Raw genomic sequence first — 12,867 nt, forward strand, 5'->3', positions numbered from 1 at the left:
GTCTGAAATAATCTACCTACAAATCTCGAAAAAATACCCACATTTCAAGATTTATACCGTAGGTTTTCCCTACAACCTACAAAAACACAAAACTGGCACTGGGGCGAAACACTGCTGTGAAGATTTGCAAGGAACAACTTTCTGAAACCATTACGCATGTAAGCATCTTCAATTATAACAACTCTCACAGCTCATTATTGTCATATTTGATAACTATGAGAGTAGAAAATGAGCAGAAACTTGCTCCTGTTCGCCTATGTGGAGAGCTCCTCTTGCGGGAATCCCCAGCTGCATATAGCATAAACTTTCTTACATTAGGTGGGTATTAAGTGATGCCTTTACTTTGAGGAGTATGAATAAGAATGAGATCTTTTGCGAAACGGTTTTAGCAATAGGAGTTATTCTGAAAAAGTTTGCAAAACAATTGAGCTTTTTTCAAAAACTTTTCGCATGGATGATAATTTTTCCCTTGGCCCCCTTTCACTTTCCAACCTCTGTCGGAGCCTCTGATGCAGAGAATAGACACCTTGATTGATTAGAATTAGAGTACAAACGATTTGTTACTTTCAAAATCAAAATTTATTATCATTAATTACCGCTTGTATTTTTAAGAAGCTGAAAGTACGATTACATTCATTCAACATAGCCGTATATTTTATGTTACCGCATGCCTTTGTTCTGCGATCACGCTACGCCACTGCGGTAAAACTTCAGTCCCGGCTTGTCAACTGGAAGGGCTCGTTGCTTGTTATTTGAAGGCAAGAGAACTTGATAAGCTGTATTGAAGAATCTTAAAAAATTCAATTTATTTGCAACTGATACAGTGTTTAGTGCAGATTTATCATCTTGCAAACTTTTGCAATGTGGTGAAATTTTTGTATCTTCCTTCACTGCCGATTGAAAACACAAACATCTGAAGCGAAGTCTTGTTTTCTATTTTCTATTGTTTTCTATTTAACAGAATAAATCCAAAAATCCATTGAAATTTTTCCCATTTAAATTCCAAAATCAGTTAAATTTGCGTGGCCTGGTTGAAGAGAATTCAGTTGGCCACCTTAGATTATTTAATCAAGCCCTTGGTTCTTTAGAATTGATGAAATTTCTACAAAGCCCACTCAGCCAGCAGGGAGGGGGGGGGGTATATCACTTCTTTTTTTCTACGTTTACCCAATTGAACCAAAATTTTTGAGTTGATAGGTTGTGGCACTTTTTTAATTCCGGCTTCTAAAAGCTCAAAACTTTGGAAAATTTTTAAAATCACAGTTTTGTTAAAATCATTTTCTTAATTATGATGTTGTTAACTTCAACGGGCTCCTATTTGGATTTTCCATGGTAGGAAATTTTCCAACAGAACTTGACAGGGCTTTTGCAGCTGTAAACAACTGTTTTCAAATACTCATGATGCTCACGACATTTCTGTCAGGAGGTTTGCTTTCGTTCTAAAGTTTTACTTTGAATTGAAAAGGGAAGTATATTTTTCTTTGTGACCGGTGTTTTATGGTAACCAGAGCTAGTTGTGTTCGTGGATTTTCACAAAATTTTGGTATTCTGGATGTTTTTTTCAAAATTGAACTATTTCTTAATCTTTTAATTCAGGCACTGAAGTTTCTTACTTTTCCATTTGTCCAGTATTTGTTTTATTATAGAGTCTTTTTAAAAAAAAGTTAATCTAGTTCATAAAAAAATCTTAACTCTTTGTTTTGGTAAGCAATACTGAAATAGTCAACAACTTTGGAAGATCTGTAGGCGGGGGGGGGGGGGTGGGGGTCTATTTTGCAAAACGATAGCAAAATAAAAAGTTGAAAAATTTCGTGAGAGCAAAAGGAGTAACCAACCCATACCCGGACTCCCGCATCACTGTCAACAGCATTTCATCGTTGTAAATTTTCCAGGGGAATAAGGGGGAAATCAGGGGTGATCGTCTGAGTAAACACGTTCTAAAATTCACTCGCTCTTCAGTTGAAATGGTGGCAGCCTTATGTATATTATTTATCAGTGTAATAATGATTTCTCAAAGTGGACGTCTCTAAAGAACTAGAGGGCGTGGCAAGGTAAAAATTTTCGGGGACTACCCCCCTTGCCTCCCCTCTTTATACGGCATTCATGATTAGATGATTAGTTCTGGATCCACCTCTGCACGCAAGTACAAATTTCAACTTGTCTGCATCTGTTACTCTTAAATTAAAGTCAAACTTTTAATTAAGTCTAACCTGCAAATATAAGTTCATGGATGCAACTTGCAAATATAAACTAAATGCAAGGCATGTTCATTTTGTATCCTGCAATTTCATGTTCATTCAAGATGTGCCATACACGCTTTTTTTTACTTTAAGGCTCCGAATCATCCAACATTGAAGAGTGTTATAAAGAATATTGACCAGCCTCAGCTCGCATATTTTACCCTGTGTTCCACACCCCTAACTTGAAAGTTAGGGTTCTTGAGCGCAGGCTAGCAAAATTATGTCTAATATTTCTTGAAATCAAAAATTCAAGTTGCAAAAAGAGCAAGTGTTTCACGGGGTTGTGATGGAAATTTGTATGATCTTTAATGAAATGAATAGACCTTTCACGGTTCACAGGAAGGAAAGGGGTGGAAATTGTAGTTGCAAATGTTTATTGTAGAGGCTTCATGCAGCCCTAAATTTTTAAGAGCAAGTCAAGGTAATAACATGAGATTTCTGTATAAGCTAAAAATAGTGGAAGCTTGGTAATTCATGAAAATTGGAGAAGCACTTTATAGCACTACAAAATTAATTTGTCTGTATGTAAGGTTCAACAATACATTCCAGATTCAAGTTAAACATGAATTTCTGTCAAGGTTAGAATATCTAAATTGACAACGATTCCCTAAAAAAACTGAAATTTTACAGTAATTATAAAAAAAGTTATTACTGGGATGATCCTTTATTGTATAAATCAACTACTTCTACGACCAGCCCAAAAAGACAATTCATAACTTCATTAATTATTGCTGGACAAGGAGTAGCCAATGGCATAAGGCTGATAAAGAGGGAGCCAACCAATTGTTGTGGTTGCCATTATTTACTGCCTTTAATTAAAAAATGCTTCTGGTAAAGCTAAAGTATGCTTCTGGTAGAGCTAAAGTATGCTTCTGGTAGAGCTAAAGTATGCTTCTGGTAGAGCTAAAGTATGCTTCTGGTAGGCTAGTATTTTTATGAACAAGGTTGTTTGAAGACAATCGTATTTTGTAGGAATATGCTTTGAAAACTCTGTTTTGCGGCTCCTAAACAGTTAGGTAAATACGTAGTACATCCTAGAAACTTGGAGATTTGAACAGTCCGTTTTCACATTAACAAGGGTTGCTTCTATTTATGAAATATTGATGAAAAGGAGGCAACAACTGTTGCATAATGTCTGAGAATATTGCAATCAATACATGTAGAATTATCAATTAAATTTTGCAGTGTTAATGCAGGTAGGCTCCGTGAAATGTCAATGCCAGTTTGCAAGGAACCACAGCGCGGGCTACTTCAGTGAAGGTTTTACCATCCAGAAATAAAAGAAAAGATGGCTTCCCTAGGACACCAACAACAGCACTGAGTACAATCCCATCATCCTCCTCTTTAGCATCCGGGGCCGGTACAAAAACTGGCTCGGACGGATATGAGTCCTCCTCAATCCAGCTCACTACTTCTTTCGTATCGACGTTGACTTTTGCGATGTTCTCAAGAAAGAAATTCTTATCACGGAAAGCTGTGCCGTATGTAAACTTGTACTTCTTAGTATTGTATGAGTAGTTGATGCGTGGCAGTTCAAATCCTTCGCAAATAACTTCAAATTGCTCTCCGTTTACAAGTTTAGGCAGGGTTTCTGGCTCTTTTGTTACCTGTCCGGTTGATGGGATAGGTAACCGGTACCTACGAAGTATTGGAATCGTGTAGTCAACTCCCTTTAAGCCATTTCGCAGCTTGCTTAAATAGAATGCCTCGATTACAGAAGCATCCGGATAACCGCATACATCAACAACGATCTGACCGGACTCTTCATAAGCATTTACATGATGGAAAGCAAAAAATTTATCCACTTGGAAGGTCTTTTCCAGTTTTCCTGTGTGACGGTTAATTAAATGCATCCTTGATTTTAACTCTGGTTTCCATTTAAGCACATCCAAATAAGAATTCTTTAAAAAGTTCATTGTGACCATTTTCCACAATGCCTTCATTACAAGTGGATTTTCAATTATGATAAAGAAATTTTCACTCATACCAAAGCTGTGGAAATAAGCCGGACCAAAAAAGCTGAATGGAACTGTAGCTATGATTGTGGCACCAGAAAAGGGGTCTGTGGCATTTGCATTTGGTGGGATTTTGAATATGTCGTAACGAAACTTCAGCCAGTTTGCCGAAACATTGTATACATACCCTTCATCGTCATTGTGAGGATGCGCCAGAAGAGACCTGGGACCTAGTAGAGTAATTTTTGTTATCAGTCAAGGGTTCTATACTAGATACTAGATACTAGAATGAAAAATTATTGTCTGTGCGATCAGATTCGAGGATGACTGGCAAAGAGACCAAATTCCTGAAAAATGCATTTCATAAAAATGAAGAAAACAGACACGTTTTTGTGACGGTTTTTATTTTGGGAACTTTTGAGGAATTTACCGATTGATTTTAGAATAGGGGACTAGCTGTCCTCACTGCACCTCCCCGTAAGCACAAAGCACCTGTTACGCGAGCCATGTGTATGGAATCGCCCAGGTTACAACGAAAGCTTGAGAAATTTATAGTAGGGCCTCCAACAAAAGGGAAGGGGTGTTGGGCGGGGAACCGTGGCCCATTTCTTGCAAAATAATAGAGGTTTTTATTGGCGTTTAATCTTCCTTTGCATCCCCCCCAACTTTCCGACTTTTGTTGGAGCCAAAGAATGGCATCCTGTTAGCTTCTTTTTTGTATGGTGCCCCCCCCCCCCCCAACGTATCAAACTCAGCCATCACCTTCAAAAACAACTTGTTTGTAGAAAAAACGAGCTTTTTGTATTGCTCTTTTGGGCGAGAAAATGAGATGTCCTGGAACTTCAATAGTTACATGTTATTAGTCTTAAACTTTCTACAAAGTAAGCTGAAGCAGTAGCTTCAGACAGCTACTAAAACGGCTATAAGACAATGAATTTTTGAGACAATTCTTTGTCGAGCTCTATAGATGACAGAATAAAGTCCCTTACCACTCAAAGTAGATTTTAAGTCATGCTCCTCCATAGTTCCAAGGTTACTGGGATCAACGTGATAAATATACGGAGACTCTGTTGAAGCAAATATTTCTTCTTTGATTTTAACCATATTGATGTTGCAGTTGTCGGTCATGGCTGGTGGCAAGAAATAGAGAAAGAACCTTTGGAAGATATTTTTGCATGGATCAGGGGGTGCCCATGTAGCAAAACCGGGGGTCGCTACACGCCCATACTTCTTGGATTTGTCATAGGATTGGCTATGCAGAAATTCACTTGAATACTTTACTGTTCCTTTGCTGACATCAAATTTATGCATCAATGCTTGTCCATCGAACCAATGATTATAACTGCTTTTTCCCCATTCAAATTTTCCTGTAAAAAAATTGCATTTTATTTAGGATTTACTGATCAAGGAGAAGCTCTCTATAATCGAGGCAATCTAAAAATAATTCATCTAAATTCTTGCCTTTAACTTAGAATCTGGCCTTCTGAGAACATATTCGAACAGCCTTACTCAACAAAAATTGATAGACTTTCTTATATTGTAAGACTTTCTTCTCAAGCTATTGTAAATAGTTTTGTGGCACGTAGAGATGAATTACGTTGTCTTAAGACTTTTTTCGCCTATACCTTTTACTTGCTTTTAAACGGCATGGAAGCAAAGTTCTTGCTTATCCTAGCTTTAGCCTCAGTATTAGTGAAAAATTCCTGCCTTATTTCAAATGCCAGCCCCTTTGATCTGTCGCAGATCCTTGAAAGCAATGTGTTCAAACAGAAACTTCTTAGAGTTTAATTTTAATCCTTTGCTATGATTAAAGGCTTTAGCCCCTCCACTTTTTGCAAAAATGCCAAATATTTAGTACTCAACCACCAGTAAAGCCTCTTTTAATAAGGTTTTAGCCCCCCCCCCACTTTTTTTAGACCCCCCACTTTTCTCAACGCTCCGCGGTTCCTGTTACTAAGTACAACGGTAGTTTTTTCATAAATTTATCAAAGATTCAATTCTTAAAGAAAATGTAGGTTATCTTTCAGCACATTTTACACGTTTATTTTTTGTGGGTAGTGGTAAAAAAAGTCCAAAATGGGCCTAAATCTATCTGCGAGGCACGTTTGTTGTCATATTCTTGAATTCTGATCGGCCAATGCAGAATTTTGGTCGCTCAGCCAATCAAAGATTTGGAACCTATGCTTGTCTTGGCTCTAAGCAAAGTATTTGACTTGAATTGTGCAAATTGTGACACCAGGATGGAAATGGGTACATTGGGCTAATTTGACACGCTGATAATGATGCTGAACAGACGTAAGCCGAAAAATGCCCCCAATTGCTATTTTTAGGCCGGGGTACTTGACCCCAGTCCTCCATTTTGGATTTCATCCACACGTTGTTAACTAACGTTTAAAATGAGCATGAAGGTATATAAATACAATCTTACACGACAATAGTATATTAAAGAAGCAGTTTAAATATTACCCTTGATGCTATTTTAGAATGGAGTACTGGAGCCCAGGTCTCTATTAGCATTCTTTTATGAATCATTACTATTCTTGGTATGAATAGGATACAAAGTAAACATGAAATCTTTGGTTTGCTACTTCTCCTCTCAGAGGCCTTCGAGAGAAGCATAGAAGAACTACCTATTGAAGGCTGGAAAGCACAGAGGCTAGAAGAATCAGTGCAATTCTATTATTGGTTTACTGTAATGAAATTAGAGTCAAAGCTATTGTTTCTAAGTGCCCTTAATCAAATTGCACCTTAGATGTCTAATCTTTATCATACAAATCACTCGCGCTGGCTGCCGATTTAGCATCAACTCTTTGTTTGTAATCTTATTCTAAATCGAATATATATAGTTTTAAGCTACAAAACCGTAACATGTCTAATTCGATTATTCACAAAATATACATATTAAATCAACAATTTTAATAGTTTTTGAATACAAATTTAAAATGAAATCATTGAGTTTTGCATACGTTGCATGTACAGGTTGCCCCGTCCCAGTTTTTAATTAATCTTTTGAATTGGATCAGATTCCAAATTTGTGGTCCGAGGGACCTAAGACTGTTTGTTTGTTTGGTTGGGCCTGTAGTGCTGCGGGTGTGCTGCAAGTCTTGTGGACGAAGTGAGGGTCGATCAGAGGCTCTTTGTTCGAAAATATTTTGCATGAATTCAGGATTTAACCTTTTTACAGTTTTGAAAATTTCAATACAGTTGTTCCTTTACTGATTTGCAAAGCAGATCTCCATAAGATGAATCATGACCATTCTAAAGAAATACGTAGGGCTCGTTCCAGTATTTTTTCGATCTTTTCCATAGATCTAGCCGAGGAGAAGAAAAAATCTGAAAGAAGCCCGTAATCAGGGGCATGGCTAGCGGGGGTTGCAACGGGTGTAACCCCCCCCCCCCCCAATACTTCATGAATTCGTCGGTAAATCTTCAGTTTGTCTACAAATTCCTTAGTTTGTCGGTAAAGTCAACTTAAGTTTTTCTCCATCTATGTCTTCGTCGGTAAATTTTTCTATCAATGACCCTCCACCTTCCTAGTCTGGAAGGTCAAGCGAAGCCACTGCCTATAATTATAACGATTTTCGTTCCTCCGAATATGTTTCAGTTTGAAAATGCAGTAAGGATACTTAACATTTCTGCTACTTCGGATAGTCAGCATTTTATACTAATTGCATGAGACTTTCAGAAGTAGCGAAATGTGAAAGTTACATATTCATGTACATGTAATAATTTGCATTGACCTTCAGAGGCAGGAAACGCATATATATTTAAACATATCAATGCATAGATTTGAAAAAAAGCAAACATTTGAGTTTTCGTCTGACACGCTTCACAGTATAAAACGTCAGAACATAGATCAAAACACTAAGCTAGGAAATATATATACCCCGATGCGGATAGAAATAGGCTAATCAGAAACGCGAGCCCATAACTGTTGAGGCTGCCCTATTCCAGGGGGCCTTAAGTATTTGCCGGGCCAGAAAAACATGTAGATTTAGTTCTGGGGCCACTAAGTTTTCAACTTTTACATACCTCATGTTAAAAAAGCTGCTCAAAATCAAGTTCAAGTCTCATACCAAGCTAAACTAGAGATAAGATAGGCAGGCTTATTATGTCGTGTTTGATTATATTTATAAAATCTATTCAGGGTGAATACGTTTTGGAAAGGTGGATGATAGGACATGGTGGAGAGATTGGCTCAATGTGCATTTCACGGTGGATTCACAGGCCCGAAGCCAGGCCAGGGATAGCTTTCTGGTTGGGGGGTAAGGCCACATTTCCTCAAACTGTAGTTTTGAATCCAAAGCCAAAGAATGGTTTACACAAAATTGTGCAACTTTACGTTTCTTGTACCAGGTTGAGTCAGAAGATCGTATGCCCCGCCCCCACTGTGCAATTTTAAGTTGGGACACTAATCTTTGTTGGACTCTTGTTAGGTCGACTTGACAGTCAAAGGACTGTGAAACGTATTTAAAGAGAGGGCAAAATGTGATGAATGTGTGTGTAGTTAGTTCAGGCTGCCATCATGGTCCACGGCAAGAAAAACTTTCGGTAATACTAATCCAAGGATGGCCAGAAACTGAATCTAATACAGAATTTAACGGAAGAAAATCAAAGGCAATATTCTTATTATAGGGTTTTTCGTAACTAAGTTCCATAGTTTTATCTGTTCTAATGTTGACATTTTTTTCAAGGCAATAGTTTTCAAGGCATAAAGATGAAAAAGGAAGGGTCTTGGAAAGGAAAATATTTTTTAGGCATTAGCATTCCGCGGGCTGAATGAAATCTTGATGCGGGCCGGAAGTAAAGAATGGCTGCCCTATTTTAGAGTATATAATGCTGAACTTTCCATGTTAAAAACAGTTATTACTAATAACTTACAAGAGAAAATTTTAAAAAGTGACCTAGATCCATCACTTGTAGCATCTAGGGGTAATATTCTACTTTCTCCTTAAAATACTGTTTGGTTAACCAAAAGGTAGAAATCCATTCTATAATGTTTACGTCAAAAAAATAATGGCTTGAAGATAAGCGTTTACATACAGGCCTAGAATCAAGAACCCTAATCTAAAAATAGAACCAATTGCTATACTTTCATTGTATTGAATTGTGTTTAAACCTAAACCTTCTCAAACGCTAGTTGACTAAGTATGGATGAATCCCAAGTTGAGGAATGGGGTCAAGTACCCCAGTCTAAAAATAACACTTGGGGGCATTTTTCGACTTGTGACTGTTCGGCATCACTATCAGCATGTCAAATTACCCCAGTATACCAGTTTTCATGCTGGTACCACAATTTGCATAATTCAAGTCAAATACTTTGCTTAGAGCCCAAACTACAGTATACCCATTTTCATGCTGGTATCACAATTTACATGATACTTGTTCTAGCAGCCCAGACTGCCAACACCACAGGACGTAATGGAATATGTGACTACAACACGCAACTCTGACTGAACTAACCCTATATTGATGCCAGACTTTCGCAAAAGTACATTCTTTTGTAGGTATATTTGTGTTGGGCAAACTGTAATTGTGAAGAATGTATCTGATAATTCACAAGGATTAAATTTCCATGGATCATTTGACAAGAAAGTATTGGGAAACTTTAAAAAGTTCGGCAAATCATAAGTTTATTTGGGCTAAAATAAGGACCGGCTAGGATGGGCCTGCAAGGTGTGACACCTCTCATGAAAAAAAATCCCGTTGCAAAATAGTTTCTTGCCACCAAGGCGTGCTTTGTCGGCAAATTCTCAAACTTTTCTGGAAAATGGAATACTTGAAGCCCCCTTGAGCACAATAGTAAGCGTCTTCCTTGGCTGTGGTTCCTTTAAACTTTTAGGGTTAGGGTGGGGTGTAGGAATTTACAGAATCACGGATCGTGCGTGTCTGGTATTATGAAATAGCAGATTTCTTTATGTTCAGTGAAAAAATTAACCGGATACCGTATCTAAAGTATCAAAGCTGAGTAAACTGAGTATCAAAAACGATCATTAATAGTAATTTTTACTAGCAATACTTAGCTTGACAATAGTGTGAACACTAGCCAATGGGTTCAATATAATAGAAGAGCCACTATGTCTTTTTTGTCGTCATACTGGTTATAAGTCTACAACTGAATAAGGTCCTTTCTTTTTGTTTCAATAGTGAGCTTAACCTTTAATCAACATAGCAGTAACAGTATGGGGATGGATTTTCAATTGACGACACATTGGTGCTTTGAAAGTAAGTAAATGAACTGTCTTATGCAATCCTTGAAATTGCTTCATGTTAGTCTTAATTAATGTATATTCACTATCGTAGAAACTAACATTAAATAATCTACAATACAATTCAATACAATACATGATGGAAAGCAAGAGACACTTGATATAGGATACAAAACGTTAAATAAACGCGGACTTGCGTATTCGACAGGTGAAACCAATGGATTTACGTAAGGACCACTATGTAACAAGTAGCGGATTTGAAGATTGTATTATCCACTCCAAAGTTTTTTTTAACGAAAAATATCACTAAGAATCTAATGCAAACTTTAGAGGCGATAAAGAATAAAGAAATACAACTCACCCGGCCCTACTCTGATAAGTGTGCCTTCAAACCAGTCGGGAATCTTTCCAGTAATCTTGGCTAAAACAGGCGTTGGATGTTCTTCAGAGGAGCTGTATAGCTCTTTTCCAATTTTGACAAAATCGTCAAGTCCAGTTTTTTTACTGCTGCTTGCCATCCTGACATATGATCAAATGCACAATTCTTATGACTGTCTGGTAACTTCAAGAAACACGCACTTTTGCACTCGGCAGACGGCACAAAGACAACCCGGTGATCTTTTTTCGGCAATATTGATAGGGGGTGGCAACAATAGACGGATTTGTTTTGATCTTCTTACAGCGCATGCTCATTGCGTTTGGATATGGTATCGTATACAGAACAGATTATGTAATTTTTATGTTCCGTCGTCTTGAATTTCCATGTTCCGCCGAAGTTTTTCAAATTTGTTAATTATTTTGAAGATTTGTTTTGTGGTTTTGAAGATTTTTGACATGCTTTGAAATGTTTGCTTCTAAGGTTTCGAAGATTGTACTTTCATCCTTTTTTAGCTGAGATTTTGACTGATGTAGGACCTAAGGCTTGAATTTGGCCGTTTCGAACAATTTTGATCAAGAAAATACCCACAATCTACAATTTCTTCAAACTTATGTTCGTAACTTGAATAAACTCTGCCAAGTATTTATCGAAAATTATATTTCTCAATATGGAATAAAAACATATTGAATGCTAAATGGAATAAGCAAACTGGCACAACGATATTGGTAAATTCGGGAAAAATAAGCGGGGGAGGGGAATGGTCGTCTATTCGGGAGCAAAGAGTGAGCAGAAAGATCACGGTGAAATACCAAAATAAGTTTGATCTGTCACAGATTTTATGAAGGAATTGTCAATGAAGGATTTCCTTTTGTTAATGTATTACAGTTGTGGTAATATTGATAAAAATGTAGCAAAAAAGAAACATCGCAATGCGACGAGAATGAACAACAACAAATACACGTAAACCAGTGAAGGCTATTTTTTCGCCCCGGCATAAGGGGCTTCATTTCGGAGTCAAGCAGTCTGCTATCGTGACCTTTACTTTATTCACACAGTAATATTGATACTCCTAATAGTGCCAGTTTACACAGATCAATTTTATAGGGAAGCTGTTAGAGTCCAGACAAGTCACGCTTCTACATATTTCAACTGCAACCAACAAACATTACAACTTGCCTGCACTGCATCTTTTACTTTCCAAGATCAAACTTATAATTAAGTGCAACCTGCAAGTATAAATTCTCGTTCATTTATTGCCTGCAAGTTCCTGCTCATGCAGGATCAAAAACAGTCAATTACCTTTCCCGCAGCTGCATTTTCAACTTTGCACACCTAGCAAATATGTGTTTGCCCATGTGTCTCAGGAATCGAGAATGCACCAGAGATACATGTCCCAAACTTTCGGGAAAATGCCCCTTTTTTATCAATAACCAATGCCCCTTTTTCAACTTTCGGGAAAATGCCCCTCTATGTGACATGATGCCCCGTCATAGCTGATGTCTCAGTGGTAAGTGTCGCGGAATACAGTACCAAGGGTCTTGGGTGCGAGTTCCTCATATATGACCACGACTACACCTTTCCCGAGAGTGAGGGGAGTCACCATTTCCCTTTATAGGATGGGATTTTGGGGCAAAAGAGCAAACATTCAGACATGTAACCTCCCAACTTTGAAAGACTTCCACATAGAAGCTTTAGAAACCCTGATCATAGAAGCTTTGGAAAAGAATAACTTTTCTACTTTAGTCATTTGATAACGATTTTCGATTCTTACCAAGGTGTATCTGGTTCTTTAACACTTGGTTTAGCAGTATCAATAACTCCAGGACTTATATAACAACACCCCCTGATCGCAAACACGACAAAGACGATCCCCCGGACAGAGTTGATGCTCCCTGGGGTATTGGCTATGTAGTATATGTAAAGTAGCACGAAGTAACTTGTATTCCAGTAACTTGCTATGTAACTTTTTGGAATGTATAAAAAACCCTGACTCATCTTGTCATGAATTTGCTTCGTCGGTTTGCTAATAACTTATAGGCAAGCTTTGACAGGTGGGATAACAGGGATATAAAAACTTCCCCATA

The 12,867-nt window shown here is 37.7% G+C and overlaps 1 protein-coding gene across 1 annotated transcript; it reads right to left on the reverse strand.

Annotated features, from left to right (window-relative positions):
* Positions 1–2,608: 2,608 nt before the first annotated feature.
* On the reverse strand, positions 2,609–11,157 carry LOC135695465 (carotenoid-cleaving dioxygenase, mitochondrial). The gene is made up of 3 exons (XM_065214559.2): positions 10,766–11,157; positions 5,185–5,562; positions 2,609–4,425 (listed from the first exon to the last, which is right to left on the reverse strand). The coding sequence occupies exons 1-3, from the start codon at positions 10,920–10,922 to the stop codon at positions 3,428–3,430; spliced, it is 1,533 nt and encodes a 510-aa protein (XP_065070631.2). The 5' UTR covers positions 10,923–11,157; the 3' UTR covers positions 2,609–3,427.
* Positions 11,158–12,867: the final 1,710 nt, after the last annotated feature.

Source organism: Rhopilema esculentum, chromosome 2 (genome assembly GCF_057945365.1).
Source record: "Rhopilema esculentum isolate cy_ngs chromosome 2, ASM5794536v1, whole genome shotgun sequence".
Classification (NCBI taxonomy): Eukaryota; Metazoa; Cnidaria; class Scyphozoa; order Rhizostomeae; family Rhizostomatidae; genus Rhopilema; species Rhopilema esculentum.